At 39.5% G+C, this 24,278-nt stretch overlaps 1 protein-coding gene across 2 annotated transcripts in view; it reads right to left on the bottom strand.

The window, feature by feature from the left end:
* The window catches only part of LOC119795984 (matrix metalloproteinase-16-like), a 103,313-nt gene that overhangs the window by 21,177 nt on the left and 57,858 nt on the right, over positions 1–24,278 (bottom strand). For both annotated transcript variants that reach the window (XM_038304262.1, XM_038304264.1), the window contains 2 exons: positions 19,125–19,286; positions 12,701–12,918 (listed from right to left, as the gene is read on the bottom strand). In XM_038304262.1, the coding sequence (XP_038160190.1) occupies positions 12,701–12,918; positions 19,125–19,286 (380 nt within the window). The remainder of the gene's footprint in view (positions 1–12,700; positions 12,919–19,124; positions 19,287–24,278) is intronic.

The following is a 24,278-nucleotide window of genomic DNA, read 5'->3' as shown; positions in this document are numbered from 1 at the left end:
GCATTATGGGATTTGCAGTCACAGCTGTCGCCATAGGCTGTTGCTACCCAACAGTGGAGACCAGTGGAGGAGTTACGTGACCAACGGAGCAAAAAGCAGTGATCATTTGTCCGAACTGTCAGTTCCCTAATTTTGCAATAAAGTCCAGTATATAGTCGCCGCTCTATATAGTGATTGAGGGATTTAGGGGTTACAGTGGACGTTCATAGACAGTAAGCTTGTATGAGCTATGAGAACAGCAACTTTAAAACGGAGCGTGCACGAGTAGAAATGGGCTTTAAAGTTCAGAATTTGGGTCTTTTAAAAAATTGGCAAAAATACTGAACAATACCTACAAGGGCATCCAAGGCTCCCAAGTCTCTGCTTGTTTATCTTAGCAGCAGCAGAAGAAGCAGCACAGAGTGATTACAATGTGCATCGAATCTTGCACGTACAGGTGCTGGTCATAAAATTAGAATATCATGAAAAAGTAGATTGATTTCAGTAATTCCATTTAAAAAGTGAAACTTGTATATTATATTCATACATTACATACAAACTCATATATTTCAGATGTTTATTTTGTTTAATTTTGATGATTACAAATGACAACAAATGAAAATCTCAAATTCATCATATCAGAAAATTAGAATATTGTGAAAAGGTTCAAAATTGATGGCCCCTGGTGCCACACTCTAATCAGCTAATTAACTCAAACCACCTGCAAAAGCCTTTAAATGGTCTTTCAGTCTAGTTCTATAGGCTACACAATCATGGGGAAGACTGCTGACTTGACAGTTGTCCAAAAGACGACCATCGACACCTTGCACAAGGAGGGCAAGACACAAAAGGTCATCGCTAAAGAGGCTGGCTGTTCACAGAGCTCAGTGTCCAAGCACATTAATAGAGAGGCGAAGGGAAGGAAAAGATGTGGTCGAAAAAAGTGTACAAGCAAGAGAGATTACCGCACCCTGGAGAGGATTGTGAAACAAAACCCATTCAAAAATGTGGGGGAGATTCACAAAGAGTGGACTGCAGCTGGAGTGAGTGCTTCAAGAACCACCACACACAGACGTATGAAAGACATGGGTTTCTGCTGTCGCATTCCTTGTGTCAAGCCACTCTTGAACCACAGACAGCGTCAGAAGCGTCTTGCCTGGGCTAAAGAGAAACAGGACTGGACTGCTGGTGAGTGGTCCAAAGTCATGTTCTCTGATGAAAGTAAATTTTGCATTTCCTTTGGAAATCAAGGTCCCAGAGTCTGGAGGAAAAGAAGAGAGGCACTTCATCCACGTTGCTTGAAGTCCAGTGTAAAGTTTCCACAGTCAGTGATGGTTTGGGGTGCCATGTCATCTGCTGGTGTTGGTCCATTGTGTTTTCTGAGGTCCAGGGTCAACGCAGCCACATACCAGGAAGTTTTAGAGCACTTCATACTTCCTGCAGCTGACCAACTTTTTGGAGATGCAGATTTCATTTTCCAACAGGACTTGGCACCTGCACACAGTGCCAAAGCTACCAGTACCTGGTTGAAGGACCATGGTATCCCTGTTCTTAATTGGCCAGCAAACTCTCCTGACCTTAACCCCATAGAAAATCTATGGGGTATTGTGAAGAAGAAGATGCAATACACCAGACCCAACAATTCAGAAGAGCTAAAAGCCACTATTAGAGCAACCTGGGCTATCATAACACCTGAGCAGTGCCACAGACTGATCGACTCCATGCCACGCCGCATTGCTGCAGTAATACAGGCCAAAGGAGGCCCAACTAAATACTGAGTGCTGTACATGCTCATACTTTTCATGTTCATACTTTTCAGTTGGCCAACATTTCTATAAATCCTTTGTTTTTATTGGTCTTCAGTAACATTCTAATTTTCTGATATGATGAATTTGAGATTTTCATTTGTTGTCATTTGTAATCATCAAAATTAAACAAAATAAACATCTGAAATATATGAGTTTGTATGTAATGTATGAATATAATATACAAGTTTCACTTTTTAAATGGAATTACTGAAATCAATCTACTTTTTCATGATATTCTAATTTTATGACCAGCACCTGTATATTACAACAGCTATCATCTCCTAGCCGCTAAAAGTAGGGCGTTTATTTTCCAAGCCTTCTGCAGCTCACCTACATCAACCTATCAGCAGGTGAGGAGGGGATCTGTGAAACTTTGCTGTGTCTCTCTGAGGGAGACACCACGCCTGCTGAGGCGTTCAGTGTCACTGTGGCGTTAAAACTAATTGGTTCAACAGAACCAGCATTTCCCAGGTTTTTCAGTTGGTTGATTGGTGGGCTATTTACCCACAGAACATTACACAAGATGAAAAGTACCCTTTAAAAGTAACAGATATAAAACATTTGTTTTATTAAGCCCCTTTTCCTTTTTTTACTAGTGTGAGATATTCTATTGCTAAATGTTTCAAGTATAAAAATGGCTTACAAAGATCGACCTCAGGGTAATCAATAGATATGCTTTTCATTTGTTTCAGTTTTTAATCCATCCATCCATCCATCCATCCATCCATCCATCCATCCATCCATCCATCCATCCATCCATCCATGAAATCTTACCAAGTCCTGCTGGTCTGTTGTTTTTTTGCTTTACCCTTGCCTTTTCTGAATTTGTTAAAAAATAAAGCCTTCCTCTATATATTGTCTTTACCATAACAACACCATGTGACCAGAGGGAGAATATTGAGCATGTGCAAGTACTGTGGCTAAGCAAGCTAACACCTAACAGTGGAGGAGTAAAAAGATAGAAGAAAGTTGAAGATTCACAGAAAAAATTTTTTTGATTTACCTAAAGGCTTTCAGTGACAGCCAGTGCATCCACCTATCCATGACACAGTTTCGGGCCCTGCTGTCCCGCACTGGGTCACTCAGAAAACAGGGATTAGGTGAGACAGGATACTGGAGCTCAGACAGGAGCAACGGGAAATCAATACCAGAACAGCCATCTGTCACCCTCTGAAACTAAGGAACCGCAGCAGAAGATCAGAGAATTCCCCCTGGGGAATCAGACCACTAGAGTGGGGTGAGAAGGCAGAGCAGAGCAAACTGTAGGTGACCGCAGACGGTACCGCAGATAGCATCACAGGGAGGAGAGAAAGGAGGCCTCTGATTGGTCAGTTCTACTTCAGCTCTACACTATGTGTATTCCCTGTTAGGTACCCAATGGCAGAAACTCTGGCTGTAGTGCCGTCCACAACGCCTTGCACACCTTGGAAACCATCCCAGATGCCGTACATGACACTAGTTTGTAGCTCTGCGCGATGGTTTGTTGATTTGCAACACTCAGCCAGTTTCTCGGGAACACTCACGATTAAACTGTGTGTGTTCCAGCTTTGGATAAGGGGTTGTAGGCAGCGAACAAGCTCGTAAAACCAACACAGGGACACGGACAATCCCAGCTAGTTTCTGATTGTCCCTCTTCGGTTGTGGCGTGAAATAACATTGCGCAGACCACGCTTCAAAATTGGGCATAAATCAAAAATAACTGCGTCATACCTGCGCCAAGCTCACTGCGACACACTGCTGCGGGAGAAGGCACCGTTTGCGCTGGAGGTAAAACAACGAAATAGTCCTTCTAGGGCTAGATAATTTTTTTAAAAGCCAAGTTTAATCCTCTTTACAGCATTCCCACTTCTTCCGTTGTCGACATTATTTCCTCTATCTTCTATTTTTAATCAAAAAGCTCCTCTCCGCTGCGCTCCTTCACTGTAGCTCAAAGCCACATTTATTACCTGACTCGATTTTGCTACACAAATGTAAAAAAAGTTCTGATTTTTAAATTTCAATCGCAGATGAGGCAGCGATCGCCTGCCATAATTCTCCAATTTCGCCTCGCTCAGCTTCACTTCGCCTCAGATCCAGCCTCGACAAAGCTAACATATGAATCCTTCGCTCAGATGCCAATCCATGTTCGGTGTGAACATTTTAAAAAGGACAACTCAAATTTTGTGTAAGTGCACAAACAGCACTATATGACTTTACTTAAATATATACAAAAAATATGGCAGTTTGTTTGAAATTTTATTTATAAAATATCTTTTAAGGATGTATTTTGGCAATAATTTCAGAATTTCCAGAATTTTTGTTATATTGAGTTGTAACACAATTAAGGAACCTGAAGCATCATTTCTTTTTTACTTTTATATATATTTTATTATTGTATAAAAGAAGATTCTACACCAAATAAATGTTTTGTTGGTGTTACAGTTCTTAGAAAATCCAAAACATGGACAAAAATTTTATTAACATATCAGACAATAAAGAACAAAGGAAATCGCTATCGACCCATCAGTACATCTCTTCTTATTTCTCAATATGCTACTTCTGTAATCATTACATAAAGGACCCCAAAAAAAGCCACTCTATGTAGGCAATTGAAGATTTTATAACCTTCTATTTTAACACAGAAAATTGGCTTAGATGGATCATAATGTGTTGGATTACCCCTTAAATAATCCTGACTCAGCACTGATGTTTTATAGTTTCTGGGTTTTTGTCTGATTTGATAAAACTTATGTCTGAAACATGTCCAGATCAAATCTTTGTATTACCTTCCAGCTCCCAACTTTTCATCAGAAAATGACGGGCTGCTGATTACTGAGAGCAGAGGTTACCTGGGCAAGGAGGGAAACCGTCATCCACCAACTAGTCACTGATTATTTACTAGAATATTTTATGCAGAGAGAATAGCTAAGTTTAAAGGGATAATTAGGTCAAAGAATATAAAAAATAAATAAATACTATATTGTATACTATATACTATATTATTTTGGCATCTTTTACTGATGCAAATGTTTGCCCTAAATCTCCAAATCCCCATAAGGATTTTCTACAGCCATAAACTGACAAGATACCAGTGAGCCATAAGCCCAGAAATCCAAATTTTAATAATAATGTCTGAGAGTCTATAACCAAATTCTATAGCTAAAAAAAAGAAAAAAAGAAACCCCGATAGACTTCTGGAAACTCTATGTGTGTGGTTGCAGTCAGCCGGCTTGCCACGGTCCAACACATCTGCAGAGCAGCTGCAGAGAGCTGGTAGCAATTAATGCCTGGGAGAAAAGCGCAAGTCGTGTCTGAATCCATGCATATGGATGAATGTGTGTTCTAGATTCCGGTGGGAAACCATATGGCTTGGGAGTTCATTGGGAGTTGAAACCTGAGGAACCATAGCGATAAAGCAGGAAACTTTGTAGTTTTAATGGGACATCGCTTGGTGACACCGAATCCAGCCCGTCACCTGGAAACCCTCTCTGACCCCGTGCCACCTCTCTTCAAAGAAAAATGGGCAGCCATAAAACTAGCGCCTACACAGGCGTGACCGGCAGCCTGTAGGTTCAGATTAACACTCCTCGTGTAAATTAGGGCCTGAGCAGAGTTAGGTGGAAGAGCCAGGCCCCACATTTCATCCAGTTAAATACTCAGAAAGCCTTGCAAAGTTACAAACCACAAGCCTGACTGTATTTTATTTGGATTCTATGTGATGGACCAGTGCAAAAGAAAACATAGTTTTTAATTTCCTTTTGCATATAAAACTTAAATTGGGGCAAACATTCAGCCCCACTTACTCTGATGCTCCTAAATACAATCCACTGCAACCTTTGATAAATAGAGTTCATTAGTGCACATTGACACACATTGATCACAAACTGAAGTGTGTCGGGAGAGAAAAGATCCCTGGATCCTTTCATGAATAGTTTTAATACTCCTGAATAGAGCACATTTAAAAGTAGGAATCAAGGGCCGCCGCTCCTTGCAAAAATCAGCCACCAACCGGTCACTACCAGTGTGAATGATTAATACAACATAAAGGAGTGTATTTTTTTTTTTATGTCAGCATGAAGCTGAAAATGTAACATTAGTGACAGATTCATAAAAACCCCATGAAATAATTTCAACTTAAGCTGCAGCTAATGGTGGTTATAAAGAGTCATGGTGGCTTAATACAAGTACATGCATGAAGAAAATATAAAAACACTGCATGCTTTTTTGCTCAACTCCAACACTGGTCTACTTTATCAGATGTAATATGATTATTTTTGGTTATGCAATGTGAGGCAGTTCAATAAACATGAAAACTTCCCTTTAGTTGCCAAGAAATGATGATCAGGCTAACCTGTATTATTCTCCATACGTCCCAAAACCTATTCATGTCAGTCCTTATTTCCTACATTTGCATATGTGTATTATTGTAATATTTTGAGAAAAAAAAGGCAAGCACACCCTCTTCTTTAAAAGGAAACATCCAATCTGTTGCCCTTCTATTTTCCAGCACTGATATTTCCAATTCTACGAGGTTCACTCGCTGGTGCACAGGGAAAACTAGCTCATCATCCTAAAGTATATTCAGCTTTTATCCGAGCACATTAAGAGGAAATGTTCTATTTACGTGTAAATGACTGTAATGTTAATAAGCTCCGATGTGCGTTCAAAGAGAGAAAACAATCCAGTGAAAATAACACCCACAGCTACGAGTCAATACTGCTGTATTCATTAGAGCTACACCATAAACGAAGCTCTTCTGTAATTCTTTTCCTCTTCACATGATATAGTCTATGTTTAAATGAAGCTACACCTCAGGTGATGATATCCTCTTCATAAAACCTAGAAGTCTAACATGATCTGTGGTATATTGAAGGTAAGAGTAAAAGTAAATCCATAATATATGAGAGGATGAGTCAAAAAGTCCCGTTTCAACCTTTTAAAAGTGGTTTCTGCCATTGATTATAACTTCAGAGTACCTCCACCAGATGAACTCTACACTAAAAGTCCCCAAACATCTGCAGTCTATATCTGCTGCTACGATCTCTGCTGTAATGACTTGGCACAGATCATACTGCAGCCTTATAAAACTATCAAGCAGAATGGTGAGTAAAGCTGAGCGGCGTGGGCCAAATGGCTCCAAAAAAACCAACGCAACCAAGCAAATCATTTATAGAACTCCCAAACGCTGAAGAAATGACTATTATAAATGACTGTAAAGCAACACAAATTAAGCAAACGTGATACTGAACATCATTTCTGATTTTTGTCGTTATGCCTAGTTTGTAGGTCTTGGCTGGAGCTGAAGGGAAATCTATCAGAGTCTGGAGTAACGCAAACATCTCTAATTGTGATTCCAGATAAACTCCTTTATGATGTGAAGGCTTCGTCTGTAAGAGGAAAAAAAGGTGCAAACACGTTACGTCGGTAATTTAGCAGAACTTGGCCAAACTTTCACTGAGGATGGAGAAATATGAGGACCACCTGCCCCCTCCGGGGAGGACACAGTAACATTTTGAATCCTATTCAAACTCATAATCCTGATTTCTAGTTCAAAAACACATCCGACAGACAAAAAAGGGGAATTATATTTAACAGGTGCTTGCTGAGTTTTAATGCTACTGGTGGTCCTAATGAGGCTGTGGCTCATGGGTTTTATATCATGTCATGTCATGCTCTGGCCTTTGGAAAAATGTGAGCTGGTGCTGCAGTAACACTAAAAACTATTTGGAACAAGTTAATAATTTACCCAAACACATACAGACTTAAATGGCAAAAGACATTTTGCAAGTTTTTACTGAAAAATATATAAAAAATAGCCTTTTTATTTAATCCTTTATGAGTACAATATTGTTTGATTAGCAGACTGACACCTCCGTAGGTCATCTAGCTAATGCATCTATAGCTGTGTTTCCATTCAACTGAAATTTGGATTTAAAGCAAATGTAAAAGTTTGAGAAAAAACAAGAAATCCCCTCTAGCTGGCGTACTTTTATTCAAATTTTGCTAATGTCTATGGTGTATATATATTAGTGCTGTCAATCGATTAAATTTTTTTAATCGCGATTAATCGCATCAATGCCTAAGTTAACTTGCGATTAATCGCATTTTAATCACACATTTTTTTTCTGATTGAAAATCATTTAAATACTCTCGATGACATACAAAAAATACATAGAGGCTAGGTTTGTGCCAATGTTCTTTTTTTTTAAATGAAAACAGGTCACAGACACTGATTTATGCCATAGAAACATATGGCAAGAAGATGGGGAGGCATGTAGCAAAAAATAACTAATATGTAGCCAAAAAAAGGCCCTGAAAACAGGCTGATGTAAAAGACAGTCTTTACAGTTAATACAGTCTTTTGAACAAAGACAAGCATTTTACCCTACTGCTATAAAATGTAGTAGAGTTAACATTAGATGTTAATTAACCAAGATAATAATGAACAATTTTCAATCAATACATCAAAAGCAATAGACCGACATCACTAGATGGAGGTAGTCTATGCTCTAGAAAGTTACTTTTCAGCCTCTTAACAAAAATGAGAACACACACAAGCACCCACCCACACACCCACACACACGATACTGACCTGTGGCGTACACAGACAGCAAGAGTGCCGTAGCAGATTCCATTTCACCTCAGTAATCTGTTTTCTCAGCGTATTTCAGGTTGCTACTAGTTACCAGACACTCAACTTGTTTGTTGGTGGTGGGGCTTAAAGAAAAGGCACTAGCGCCACCCAGTGTATGAGCGTCTTTTTTCCTTGAGGAGCTACGCTCTCAAAGCCTATGAGAATTGCATAGACTGGGGGAAAATAGCCCCGCCTTCCCGCAGGCTGCAGCGGGATGTACCGGTACTTGGAAAATTGTACCATAAAACCACATAGCGTTAATCTCACGTTAAAAAAATTATCGCCATTAAAATGGCCTCGCGTTAACGCGATAATAACGCAATAATTTTGACAGCACCAATATATATATATATATATATATATATATATATATATATATATATATATATATATATATATATATATATATATATATATATATATATATATATATATATATATATATATATTTATTAGGGGTAGAACTGTTCAAAAAAATCCACGGTTCAGTTCGGTTCACGGTTTCGTGGTCACGGTTTTCGGTTTGGTATATGTTGATTGTTACCCTGAAATCCCATAAAAATTTATGAAAAAAATCCCCAAAAATTAATGAATTGTAATTATTTTTAATGATTCGCGGAAACCCTGGATCGTTTCCACATGTTTTGCTGCTTTGAATTTAATCATCTTGCGCATGCCCTCTACGATCTCCAAGGAACTCGGAGCGGAGCGGCGGGAGCCACAGCGGAGGCTGTAGGCTTTGCTTTGAGCAGCCGGTCTGGAGCGCAGCGGGGCGGAGCGCTGACAGAGTATGTGGGATTTCGGGGTTAGCATGTCATGTTGGTCATGTTGCTGTAAGCATAAACAAAACGTGTTGCACAATGCTTGCACACTGTTTTTATCCACCACTTTCTTTCCGCCGTCATCGTAGGTCACTCTAAATGCAAAGCGGTCCCATACAGCAGACCTATAAAGTGCTGCTGGCGCGTCTTCCAACTCCTTTTCTTTCCCACTTCCCATACCCACACAATTCTCCACAACAACTGATTTTTTTCTGCTGCACCCAGCTACGCTGCTTCGTTTCTTCTTCTTCTTGTTTACTACTGGTGGTTCGCTTTGGTCGCAGTACCGCCACCTTCTGCTTTGGAGTGTAAACGCTTCACCTATGAGAAAAAGGAGCAGCGCATGAACCGAACGCAACAGACAGTCGAACCGAACGGTTCGGACGGTTTTCATAAACCGTTCCATCCCTAATATATATATATAATTTTTTTTTTTCAACTGCCTATCATAAAGAAGGGCTAATCAACCAATTCAGACATTTGGCCAATTGAATTGGTTCAGTTTGCTGTTTAAATATATTTCACTAAAAAAGTTCAGAAGTTAAAACTAAAGAATGATCAGAATTCAGAAAAAAATATTGACAACGTGAAAAATAGGAAACACTTTCTGCTTCAATTTATCCTCATTGTTTCAGCTGTTGTGACTGATTTGAAAACACGTCGCTGTTTATAGCTTTATAATCTCTCCCTCTAATGGAAGCACGATGCTAGTTTGAAACAGTTTTTAATCACCGTCTCTATGACTTCCTGAACTCATAACAGGCTGATGATTGCTGAACATTGTCTCCGTCTAAATGTTTCCTCTTAGAGCCTAATAAATCACCCCGTGATCCTCATCACCTCATCAGACCCACTGAAGTCAACAGACATCATGTGAAAGACGCCGGAAGAGACTTTAGGCCAATGTGAAAAATTGAAAAACACAAACACAGATTGGGCTTTGAGTCTAATTTCCTTTGAAGGTTTCCACACTTAGAGGTTTTGTCTTAAAGTTAGATTTATCTTTTTAAATGAAAACCTTGGTGTCTGGACGAGAAATGAAAAAAAGAGAGCTGTCCATGCCTCCATTCCACAAGCCTTCCATTCAGCCCCTAAACCGTATCTATTTATATCTGCAGAAGAAAAAACAACACTCTCTTATAAAGCAAAGTCACAACTTCTCCACTCTGGTAAAAAAACACAGGACAAGCTTTGTGCTGGCTTAGGGTTAAAACTAAATTCACCCACAAGTGGGTAAATGTTTGGACTCATTCACTGGGTCGAAAGCCTTCCTCTGTTCGTGGTTTGCACTTCGTCTTGGTTAGATTTCCACTTGATCCAAATTTCTGATCAGTGAGGCCCTGGATAACCTAGAGAGAGCTCCTTCAGACAGGAAGGCTTCCCGTTTTCGTAGCTTTTACAGTTTTTATTCATTTATACAGGTGCTGGTCATAAAATTAGAATATCATGAAAAAGTAGATTGATTTCAGTAATTCCATTTAAAAAGTGAAACTTGTATATTATATTCATACATTACATACAAACTCATATATTTCAGATGTTTATTTTGTTTAATTTTGATGATTACAAATGACAACAAATTAAAATCTCAAATTCATCATATCAGAAAATTAGAATATTGTGAAAAGGTTCAAAATTGATGGCCCCTGGTGCCACACTCTAATCAGCTAATTAACTCAAACCACCTGCAAAAGCCTTTAAATGGTCTTTCAGTCTAGTTCTATAGGCTACACAATCATGGGGAAGACCGCTGACTTGACAGTTGTCCAAAAGACGACCATCGACACCTTGCACAAGGAGGGCAAGACACAAAAGGTCATCGCTAAAGAGGCTGGCTGTTCACAGAGCTCAGTGTCCAAGCACATTAATAGAGAGGCGAAGGGAAGGAAAAGATGTGGTCGAAAAAAGTGTACAAGCAAGAGAGATAACCGCACCCTGGAGAGGATTGTGAAACAAAACCCCTTCAAAAATGTGGGGGAGATTCACAAAGAGTGGACTGCAGCTGGAGTGAGTGCTTCAAGAACCACCACACACAGACGTATGAAAGACATGGGTTTCTGCTGTCGCATTCCTTGTGTCAAGCCACTCTTGAACCACAGACAGCGTCAGAAGCGTCTTGCCTGGGCTAAAGAGAAACAGGACTGGACTGCTGGTGAGTGGTCCAAAGTCATGTTCTCTGATGAAATTAAATTTTGCATTTCCTTTGGAAATCAAGGTCCCAGAGTCTGGAGGAAAAGAAGAGAGGCACTTCATCCACGTTGCTTGAAGTCCAGTGTAAAGTTTCCACAGTCAGTGATGGTTTGGGGTGCCATGTCATCTGCTGGTGTTGGTCCATTGTGTTTTCTGAGGTCCAGGGTCAACGCAGCCACATACCAGGAAGTTTTAGAGCACTTCATGCTTCCTGCAGCTGACCAACTTTTTGGAGATGCAGATTTCATTTTCCAACAGGACTTGGCACCTGCACACAGTGCCAAAGCTACCAGTACCTGGTTGAAGGACCATGGTATCCCTGTTCTTAATTGGCCAGCAAACTCTCCTGACCTTAACCCCATAGAAAATCTATGGGGTATTGTGAAGAAGAAGATGCAATACACCAGACCCAACAATTCAGAAGAGCTAAAAGCCACTATTAGAGCAACCTGGGCTATCATAACACCTGAGCAGTGCCACAGACTGATCGACTCCATGCCACGCCGCATTGCTGCAGTAATACAGGCCAAAGGAGGCCCAACTAAATACTGAGTGCTGTACATGCTCATACTTTTCATGTTCATACTTTTCAGTTGGCCAACATTTCTATAAATCCTTTGTTTTTATTGGTCTTCAGTAATATTCTAATTTTCTGATATGATGAATTTGAGATTTTCATTTGTTGTCATTTGTAATCATCAAAATTAAACAAAATAAACATCTGAAATATATGAGTTTGTATGTAATGTATGAATATAATATACAAGTTTCACTTTTTAAATGGAATTACTGAAATCAATCTACTTTTTCATGATATTCTAATTTTATGACCAGCACCTGTATTAATAAAAACCAACCAAACATCTCTAACCAATAAGAGGAGGTTGATATTACCGGCCTCCACTCTGCACCCTCTACACAAATGATAAATCAGAAGCAGACTGACAGAGAAGATCCCACCCTCTGGGTATTTATGCAAACCTGCAAGCTCTAAACGATTCTTTATTCACCTCCAGTCGGCAGAATCTCAAACCTCAAGCAGTCACACCATTCAAATACTGCTGCATTAAATTTCTTGTGCTTGTTTCAGGCAATAACTGATGTATTTTTCAGCAGAAAAGTCAAGCAGGAGAAGTATAACTTGAGGCGTGTGGAGCTGTTTTGGTCTACAAAGAGTGACGGCTATCATCACTAAATACATCCAGAGCTATAGTAAAAGGAAAACAGCTGCGAGGTTTAAACACCACTAATGTGAGGAAAAGCCTCGGGTTTGTTTTGCCTCCATTTACCTTGAAGACGAACATCTCTCTCCTCAGAATGGCCACGGTGTTGAAGCCTCCGTCGCAGATGTCAGGTATGGAGTTAGGGTGGAACGGCCGGTCTCCAGGGGGGAGCCTCGGGGGTCGCGTCTGCCTGTCTGGTTTGCGGGGGTCCGATGGAGGATGGGACCGTTGAGGGGGTGCCGTGGGCAAAGGCCTGGTGGGCTGGGGGTTCCGATCAGGAGGCCCTGGAGGAAGTTGGAGAAAATAAATCTCACCGCTTCTAATCTGCAGCATGTTGATTTACAAGCAAACCACTTTATAAACAAGCTGTGAGGCGGGGAGGTGGTGTAACACATCACACCTAAAGAAAACATGTTCTCATGGCATTAAGTCTTAACAATCCTCCATCTGTTAGTAGCAACAAATATTATAGCTACATCTCGCTACATTTATGTGATGCATAAGATGTTTTACAATAATTAGATTGTTTGGCAAAATTTCCAGCATTTTGTTTTTTTTGAAAAGAAGGTTTAATTGGTAAAAGCTCGTTTAAATAAATGTTAAAGCTTTTGAAATGTATCCTAAACTTTTTTTCCCATGAAAATCAGAAAATATCTTGTATTCAAAACACATTACTGTAAAAAGAGTAACAAAGAACACTGGTGAATACTGTTAATTAATCTTATATGTTTTAGATGTATGCGTCTTGCAGGTTTTCCCCTCAGACTATCAATAAATTACAACAAAATAAAAACTAATAAAAAACTTTTAAACATAAAAGGGGCCAGGTGGCTCCAAGGACCTGCAGAGGGAAAACCGGCCAACCATTTTAAAAAGTAACGCCTGTAGTGTTTACCAGTTTTACTATACAGGGTTCCTACAGCATAAGGCAAGTTAAATTCAAGACTTTTTAAGACTTTTTAATGCCAATTGAAATACAAATTTAAGACCAAATTCACAAGAAACACAAGAAAAACCTGCTTGCGACAACTTAACCCAAAGGTTTATTTTAACATAAACCACTGCACTGTTTCCCATTTTGAAAAGCTTCCCATATAGGAAGAAAGCTAAAAACACACAAATTACAGATATATTTAACAATTACTGAATTCACAAACTTTTTTTTAGCAGGGAACAAAACAAATCAGTTTTAAAGCCACAACATAACCAGTGCTATGTCTTTTTTGCAGCTATTTTTCTTTGTATTGTTTTCTTAGTATGTTTGATTTGGTGATAAGTGGAGGCGTTGCAGAGACAAGGGTGGAACAAAACTGAGAAATACCGGCTGTTTCTCGGTAACTCGATTTGGAAGCTTTGTGTTTCGTGCTTCGCATGTACGACTCCACTGCCTTAATTCCCATCGTTCTGAGCTTGAATGACTTCTTGCATAAAATACACTGATCCTCATGTATGTTCCCTGGTTTTAGCCATGGAGAAAACTCTTGGCTGGATAGTCAATTTTCATTACATTTACACTTTCTCATATTTTCCAGACTAAAAGTTAATGGCGCATCTCCCAAATGTCCCGGCTGCAACAAAGCTTTTATTGGTTCCGCTATCAGGACGGAACCAATAATGGCGAGCCGTTTTTTTTTTTTTTTATTAAAAAAAAAGGTAAATTTTAATGTTTTATTTAGATTACAAAAATAAATCATAATAAAAATAATCCTATTTATGATGTTTTAAAAATTAAGACCTACGAAAGACTGATTTAAGACATTTTAATACCAATTAGTTTGAAGAATTCAATGCCTTTTAAGACTTTTTAAGGACCCGCGGGAACCCTGCTATAGGTTTGTTAGTTATTTAATGAATATAATAGTTTTTTCCACTCACACTGGACAACAATTTACGTTTTTTATGAAAACACTTACTACAAAGGATAAATATATATATAATATAATGTAATGCAAGTTCTTTGGTATGTTGGAGGACCTATAAAGCTGTGGACTTTGCTCATTTAAAAATACCAGGACATAAAAACCCAGTAGCCTATATAAGATAACTGAAAACCTTTCATTTCTGCAGGGTAATGATTTAAAATATATGGTCACATCAACATAGAAAAGGTTCACCTGACAAAATGGAAGAGAACCTAAAGATTAAAATGGTATTTTATACCTTTAAACAGGATTTCCATTGTCTCACTGAATAAATATATGTATATACTCTCCCACTTTCAGAGCCGTATGAGAAATAAAAATGTTTGCCAGACATCATTACAATGGGCCCTGCCTTTATATGCTGCAGACACCACGCAGGTCCCTCTATTTCACAATTAAAATCTATTGTTTAACCAGTTTTCTGAAACTTTCCGCTTCAGGAGAACATTCTCTATGATAGTTAAAGATGAGGAAACATTACTTTTTCTTTGTTGGATGCCTTGACACGGCTGAGTGCCATTCAATTTTGATGAGCTAGGAGAGAAGGAGGGCAATGCGTTCATGGGAAAAACAGAGCGAGGAGAAGGAGACGGAGAGAGAGCAAACAAGTGGGTCGTCCGGATGAATAATTGAGCAAATGATGACGCGTGAATAACACACTCTGTAACTGTGAGGATATGAGTTGCCATGTGTCGGCTGGAGTGACATGGAGTGCCATGTGTTGATGCAGGAATAGATAGTCGTAATATCAAAGGTTCAGGTCAGAGGCAGCTTTATTGGAAGAGGTTCTTCGCACAGATGAGGAATTTCACTGCTCTTAGTGGGAGATATTTAACATGTATGTTTGTATGTATATAGAGATTTTTTATTTCATTATTATTATTATTTTTTTTTTTTACAAAAGAGGGGAACATGGTTGAAAGGTCCAAATATCCATGTCACTAACGGATCCGTCTTGGAAGCACTTGGATGTGCGCAACCAGAAATACATCCGGGTTTCAATAAATAATGTAATTATGGTACTAAAATCCTTAAATCACTAAAGAATGCTAATACTAATATTTTATAACTTTTCTGAGATTAACATTTTGCACCAATTTTGATGCTTTTTACATTTTCTCCATTAAAGTGCTTGTCTGTTTATATGCAATTTAGTTGTTTCTTTCTTTAGGTTACGCACTATGTACCATAATGTTAAAGCAATTTATGTTTAAGTTCGAAGCTGAAAAAGTTAGTTCCTGGAAGTAGAGTAGGATTCCATTTCCTGTCAAGATCTAGCACAGAAGATTGATAAAACAGAGGATTTTAAGGAATTTATTTATTTATTAACCTTTAACACATTAGTTTAGTAAGCTTACTATTTTTTTTAGGAGGGAAAAATGCAATTTAGGTCTTTTTTGTTTTTTACAAAGAAATTCAAGAGCGACCCGGATGTATATCTGGTTGCCAATGCGCAAAAGAACCGATGGTACGGATCGTGCTTGCAGGATGGATTAGGTAGTGACAATCCATGGTATCAATCTATAGTCTTCAGAGAAGCAGCCTTGGGGACCTTATAGTACATATCTACACCAATAACATCTAGGATGTATGATGCTCTTTTCATTAATCTACAGCTGGTTGGAGGAAACATCAGACCAGATGACCAGTATCTATGATCTATGAGGGAACCCAGTTTGTGGGGGGTGGGGGGGGTGGAGGGGGGCGGGGTCTTCTCCAGAAGCCTCTGCTATCTTTAGCTGGTTTAGCTCTAGGTTGATCTGAGCGCACAGCCAGTCCATCAGTCTGTATGGAAAGTTCTCATCTTGGATCAGAGAAGTTTAGGTGGTGTTGCCAACAAACTTATAGATGGATAAACTGAGGTGGAATCGTGGAGAACGAAGCCTTGAGGTACACCACTGATGGTTGTTGTTAGGAAGAAGATGCTGTTGATCATGAAGGCGGATGAGGTTCTGATGGAGAGTGCCTAGGCTAAAAAGGTGTTTCAGGACAAGCTGAGGTCAACAAGGAGCTTCAGGTGGAAGTTAAAGCCTGAACTGACTGCAAGAAAACTGCAGGGAGGCCTTTTTAGTCACTTGAAGCAGAGGTTTTCAACACTGGTCCTAAAGCCCCACTGTTCAGCATGTTTTAGGTGTTCCCTAACCTCCACACTCCAGACTTAAATGAATTGGTAATCAACAGGCTTCTACAGCCCCTGGAGGCTTCCGAAGAAGAAATGCAATCATTAGATTGAGGTTTGCTGAAAGAGAGATGCATCTAAAACATGATGGTGAGCCCTAAAGACCAGGACCTCTGGCTCGACTGATTTCATGACTGCAGAAATCAGGGTGACAGGTCAGTGGTCATTTAACCCCATGATGTGTTTGCGACAATAACAACCCCTAACACTTTGTTCTGGAAACACATGGAAAATGAGTAGGGTTTTATTTCACAAACTCACCTTAAGGAAAACCAAAGAGGACACAATAAAACGTCTTGAATAAGTCCATGAATACAGAGCCATAAACTGATTAAAACATATAAATAAAAAAAGAAATAATAAAAAACATGAATTTAGCTGGATTTATGTTGTTCCTAGTCTGCCAAACTCATCAGCATGATAGTGATTCTATCCAATGACTGAGTCAAATCCACTGAAACACATCCCCAGATTAGTGGAGCCAAAGTACTGTGCAGTCATGGAAGCACGACGAGATTCAGGGGCTGATAGACATGTTGACAAACTCGCAAATATGCACACACAGCAACATGTTGACGTAGAGCGGTGGTGACCGGGTTGATTCACAGTCCACACATGAAAACAGAAAATAGGACTCTGATCAGTGAACTCAGAGAGCTTGTTGACCGATTACAAAGGCAATCTGAATTCTATGTATTTGAGAAACTAAATAGACAAACAAAAAAAAACATGAATGACACAATTGGGATCAAAGCAAATTGCTGGAGAATAAAAAAAAATAAAAAGGAAATGTGTATATATATATATATATATATATATATATATATATATATATATATATATATATATATATATAATAGATAGATTAATAGGCAGACAGACAGATAGTTTTTTAATGATTTTTTTTTTCCTGTGTGTCAATTAGAAAAATAAAATGTGGTTTAAGAAGTACAAACTTAAATATTTGAATTGTCAAGTGTTTGTTTGTGTCGTTTATTAAATATGTTTCATTTCTACATGATAATGCAATTCATAAAAACAAAGAAACCTTAAAATCTAGGACTCCTATTCGAGATCAGTTGCCATTTTTTCATAATTTAGACACTCTGATTGAAATTATCACAGCAGTTATCTCCCAAAGATGTCTGAATACTTGTCAATAGGGAGCCATTGACAAGTACTCTAGGTCCAAATTGTGTAGTGTACAGCTAAGTTCAAAGTGTGGAGGTGGAAGTGCTAAAAAAATAACCTTTGGAAAACGTAAGATAGCAAACCGAGAACTAAGCTGCTCTGATTCAACGCTCTCCTGATGAGCCAGCTCTGGACAATCTGAGGCGTCTCTGCCTAAACAGGAAATGGGCGGAAACCGTCTCTCAAAGGGCAGGAAGGCATTTTCTTCAAAGCTAATTGAGAAAAAGAAAATGCAACCTAAGATAAAGTCTTAAAAAAAAACTTTTAGAGCTTTTTAACAATTGTTTTAATTAGAGCTTGTAAGAGGAATATAAATGATCTGGAGAATGAAAATAACCTAGAGGCATATTTTCCCCAGAGAGACTACACATAAGCTCTACAATAATAAAGAAACACTTCCACTTATTGCGCTCTCTAAGTGGCGTCAACGTTTTTATTCTCGGAGTTTCTAGTTTCCATCTCAACACTCCTACTGACTACAAATAAAACACCAAAGTCCACCCCCGTTTCAGGTTTGTATACCCGTCACTCCCTCATTCAACTGCTCCATCTTCATCTGGGCTGCCTTCACCTATTAAAGTCTTCTATTTGTAATCCATCTTTACACCTCCCACCTTGTCCCTCTTTGGTTCCATCAGTTACATCAGTGTTGCCACTAGGAGAAAAACCAGGCCATCTGACACACGGATAGAATCAAGGCTGAGAGGAGCTGCCATCACTTGCTCTGCCCTTCAACTCGTGGAAGAAGGGAGGAGGAGGGAGGGGAGGAGACAAGTTAAACATGAGAGGGATGAGGAGAGATTTGATCGCTTGCCCGGGTCACTCATTCCCACATGGGCCTGACCATGTAGGCAGATGGCAGTCTGTTTTCTGTGAGTGTGTGTGTGATGGTGTGTGTGTTCACTGAACCGTCTCAGTGGAGAGGGACTGGTTTACAACAACGACAGCTGTAACTGACAACACCATCACTTTTCATCAACTCGGTTTCTGCAAATCAGACACACTGGCAGCCGAGACGACATCACCACTCAAGATGGAAAAAAAAACCCCACAAACAAATACTTCATGTTTCACACCAGACAAAAGAGAATATATAGTCAGAGTTTATATGCAAAAACCGAGGAACACACCTATGCCCTCACTTTATATAAATATATATACCGACTTGCCGATACAGTTTAAAGTGTTGTACCCTTACCGTAAATCTTCTGGATTCCCATCAGGTCATCCATAGGGAGCTTAAAGTTGTCTGTGTCCATGTACTGGTAGAACGGAGCCATGATGGCGGTGGGATCGTTGGAGTGCTCGAGGCCCAGAGCATGGCCAAGCTCATGGACGGCTACCAGGAACAAATCGTTACCTGGGAACAGAAACGAGAGGAGGGATTGAGTGGAATTATAAAGTAGTTTTGCTGCCACTGGAAGTAAACTGGTGTGTAGAATTTCATAATTAAAAGATGGTGGATAAAAATCCTGGCCACACTTAGGAGTTTTTTTCTTGGTTACCATCAGCTGGTCATGCTGCACCTGTTCTGGTTGGCACTGCCAAAGTAGCTGGTGGAAATGGAGCTAAACTGTTCAATTGCTGTACTGGCCAAAAACAAACCAACAAAACAACAGGAAGAGTTTGTGGCATTTCATATTTAGAAAATAATAAAATCTCTCTATGGCTCTAAACTGATGAAGGACAGATGGTCTACTTTTACTAAACTGTAACCCTTAGCTTTTGTTAAGCCCTTATACATACATGTATACTAGGGATGGAACGGTTTATGTAAACCGTCTGAACCGTTCGGTTCGACTGTCTCGGTTCGATTCGCGTGTGCTGCGTTTGGTTCATGCGCTGCTCCTTTTTCTCATAGGTGAAGCTTTTACACTCCAGAGCAGAAGGTACTGCGACCAAAGCCAACTACCAGTAGTAAACAAGAAGAAGAAGCGAAGCAGCGTAGCCGGGTGTAGCAGAAAACAATCAGTTGTTGTGGAGAATTGTGTGGGTATGGCGAGTGGGAAAGAACAGGAGTTGGAAGACGTGCCAGCAGCACTTTATAGGTCTGCTGTATGTGACCACTTTGCATTTAGAGTGATCTACGATGATGGCGGAAAGAAAGTTGTGGATAAAAGTGCAACAGTGTGCAAGCATTTTGTAACACATTTTGTTTATGCTAACAGCAACACGACCAACATGTCAGGCTAACAATCAACATATACCGAACCGAAAACCGTGACCACAAAACCGTAAACCGAACCAAGGATTTTGTGAACCGTTCCACCCCTAATATATACACAATAGAAGCCATTCAAAATGGCCCTTCCCAGTCAAACGCCAGCCGAATGGCAGCGCAATCCCCTGCATGAACTTAACATATTCTTTCACTCTGACCCCACCCAAATTTCACTGAATTACAGGGTCTGACCAGGAGATGATGCTTCTCTTCAGATCTTAATGTCCATCCACAAATCATGCCAGAAAGAATATTTTAATACAAAGATTGATGTTTAGAAATACACACACACATATACATATATATATATCTTAAGCTGGCAAATGAGGTAAGTGTAGGGATGTGTAAGTGTAGCTGTTGAACATTTAAATTTTGCCCCACCACTGCCCTCCCAACTCCCATCTCTCCCGTGTTTTTCCCACTCTCTCCATCCTATCACACGCGACAGGAATGGAAAAGAGCATCACTTATTCATGGCAATTCCTGGTAAAAGGAGGCACTTATCGGCTGCAGATCTGTCACATGAATAACACATCAGCGGACGGACCCTCCGATTCAGATCACTTCGTAGCAGATAGAGAATTTACGGACCCAGCCAGCTCGCAGAAATGGCTTTCATTGTGATGCTCTGAGTGATTCTTGACTCTATAAATGTCGGCGAGTTTTTACGTGTTTGATAGGAAGTCCTCTGCAACCAAAAAGTCCTCAATGGACAACAAAAGCTACACAAGCCTTTAATATCGAACAAGCATGAAGACGTTGCTCATATCAAACAAAGAGAGGCAGAGATCTTTAAAATGTGTAATAGCTGGGAAATATTCAGTGAAGTTTAAAATATCAAGACATCTGGCTTCTCAGAGAGAGGCTGTTATTCACCGTTTTTAATGAAGAGTGACCACAATGCAGAACATTTCTTTCTGACACATTAGCCTCAGAACACTGATAGAAAGATAAAACCAACCGAGGAGGGAAAGAAGTTCAACGTTCAAAAGGAAATTTTGAAAAGTGACAACAATTTAGTGTAAATGTCTTATCTGATGGTTTCTTATCCCAGAAAAACAAAAAAAACAAACTCCTTTGTCTTCCATTCTGACAGGTTTGCAAAGAGTGCCACTTATAATGTATTTAAGGACAGAGACCAGATGTATAGGCTATAGAATGTAAAATTATTTTGACTATAGAATCACACCTAGGTGTGGGTCAGTGTCAGGCATCAGTTAAGTACAGCCATGCTTTCTAAAGGGTAACAAAATCTATATAAAATCTTATATTATCGATGTGGTAGCAAAAACATAAAGCAGTTGTAGGAGAGTTGGGAACCTCCTTTCAGCTGTTGCTTAAATATTTTATCTAGCTAAAAACTGTGATTTTTTTTAGGTTTTCTATCAAAGCACCACCCTCTTTTGTACAGTGGGGCTTAATGTTCTGATCCACCGCTGTGGTGAGAGAATAAGGAAACCATGAGACAAACACGGCCTCTGTCTCTTTTTGGCTTCAGAACTGGACACATTTTGTCATCATATTTATCCAATTAATCATCCATTACTTTGCTCCTGTTGACCAATGTAAGGGTTTATCTATCATTACATTCATATAAAATAAAGCGATTGATCAAAGTTTCTCTAGATTAGAGGGACCAGAGCGATAAAATGCCTCCACCTTACTGCTCACTGCCAGCCAGGAGGTTAAAAAACCACTACAAAATCAACCGAGCTTTTTACAGAGCACACTTAGCTGATATATAGGTCGACAAAGGAAGAGATTAAAGCATAAGATAGATTTAGAGCAGCTAAAACATTGAAAGTCAAGAAAATAAATTCTATTATTAAACCAGCCTTATGCTATCAATTAACTGCAACTAAAACCAATTTAAAAGATACGTCTTTAAAGGTCCTATATCACACTCTTCAGTCTTACAAAGTTAACTATTGGCATATATAAAATAAAATACAGTACCACCTTTTGTAAAATTTAGTATTTACCGTATTTTCTGGACTATAGAGCCCACCTCATTATAAGCAATGCCCAGTAGTTTTTTTGAAAAACGTACATATATCCCGAAAGCCGGTATATATGCACAAATCTCTGTCTCCCACCAAACCTGTAGGGGGAGCTCTACATATCCGCCCCAGAGAACGACGAAGAAGAATGCTAGCTCCCGTTAGCTTGTTGGCTCGCAGCAGTGAGAGCGTTTACTGTAAGATAGAGCTTTATTTCAGTTAAGCAGGAGTTGAGCCCAGTCTCTTCATTGATTCAGCAGCTTTAATGGGACAAATGTCAAAATCTGTGAATTGGGGACATTTGTTCTCAGTCCTGCCCGCTGTTAGCATGTTAATTTTCTAAATAAAAGTTAGCCCCGTATTCCTTAATGTCCAACTGGTGGTTCAAAGTGTGGGAAAAAAGTAGAGGCTTAAAATTCAGAAAATACAGTATTTGTTATATTTTTATTTTAACGGTGCTATTCATCAAACCCAGAAGAAAAAAGCGTGCCTGTGACGCAGCCTCTCCCCTTGCGGGTGCGGACCATTTCATGACCCTAATTCATTAACCTAATTGTCTCAAGATTTGTTAATGCACATACCCCTAAATACAACTTGCCAGAAGCCAATAGATGAATTAACCTCAATAAAGAAATGTTTTGAACCATTGAAATGCAGTGACGTGTATTTGATCAACCAGAAACAGCAGGCTGATGTGAAGCTAACTCCACTATTCAGTCTGCTTTAGCTATAATATCCTCAATTTCTTTAAAAAGAGGGTCTTTCCAAACCCTTTGTGGATTGAAAATTTTTTGCGGGTTCCACCGGACTGGATTTGGGAGTTGGATTCATCAATTAACTCTGGTAGTCATGGAGAAATCAAGGATGTGTTGTTGATAGTTGCTACTGCTGCTGTTATGGGCTAAATCTCAATATGGTAGGCGGATGCTACTTGGTGATTTACCCAATAAGCTTGAGGAATTGTACCGAATGTTCCTCACTTTTGCGAACAGTTACCACAGGAGAATTTCCAGACGGCTACTGTATAGAATTCAAATTGAACGACACGTATGAATCTGGCTAATGCCAGATTAGTGGCTGCTGTTCAGAGAGAGCCGGCACGATTATGATCAAGGAATATAATTGTCAAAAAGTTGATAATTCATTATATTTGCCAGTATTAACATTATTATAATTTTTTGTGTAAATACTGAGTGAAAGTAAATCTAAATAAGGTTGGAATCAGAACCCTTATATGGCCTGTTGCAAAGAAAAACAGCTTTGGATGGAAATAGCCAATAAAAGCCATGGATAATATAGTTTTTATGTATTACTTTCCATTTTTAAAAGTAACCCCAGTGCACATAAACAACAGCACTGTAAAGCCTGATTCTTCACGTGCTCGGGTCACATCAGTGGCTTCCAAAAAAGATTGATGGGCTGCCTCTGTCGTTCTCCATCGGGGTCTCGAGTCAGTTTCAGTGTCTCATGGGTCAGCTCTGTCTCTTCGTTTCAGTCACTTATGCAGCTTAAAGTGTAGACAGGATGTCACATCACCCCCCCGGGGACAAAACTACAACTAATTATTGACTGATAGGTTTACAGCATAGACATGAAGAGCGCAGAAGGGTGAGTAGTGGAGGAGGGGAAGGGAGGGAGATGAAAGGCACAGAGTGAGGGGAGTGTAAATAAGAGAGATGAAGAAAAGTTTAAGGAAAAATAAGCCGATGAGTGGGAGAGAAAGATTCTGGAAAAGAGACTAAGAGACAACGGTTAGGGTTACGGAGGAAAAATGGCACTAGGTCTGATATCACTGTAAAGAATAGAGGGTTAGAATGAGGAGAATGAGGTTCCTGTGTTGGTGCGATCAAAGAAGATGACGAACATGAATTATACAACCGTAACCTTTGACCAATGCATTTATAGCATCACCCTCCAGTTAGGAAACCCAAAGCAGAAAATAGCGACTGCATAAACAATGCATGATAGGAAATACATCGTGCAGCCACCGGGGTCCGGTGTGGCAACCCACTCAAACACAGTTCACTTTTGTTTACTTGTCATTCGGAGGCAAAAGAGCTTATCGCACGGTGATTCATCATCCTTCTATCTGCTGGTTTAGCATTAAATTAGCTTCTATTTAAAGCATGGA

Source organism: Cyprinodon tularosa, unplaced genomic scaffold (assembly GCF_016077235.1).
Source record: "Cyprinodon tularosa strain WSP-4 unplaced genomic scaffold, ASM1607723v1 ctg53, whole genome shotgun sequence".
Taxonomy (NCBI): Eukaryota; Metazoa; Chordata; class Actinopteri; order Cyprinodontiformes; family Cyprinodontidae; genus Cyprinodon; species Cyprinodon tularosa.
This window is presented reverse-complemented; position numbering and strand designations above follow the sequence as displayed.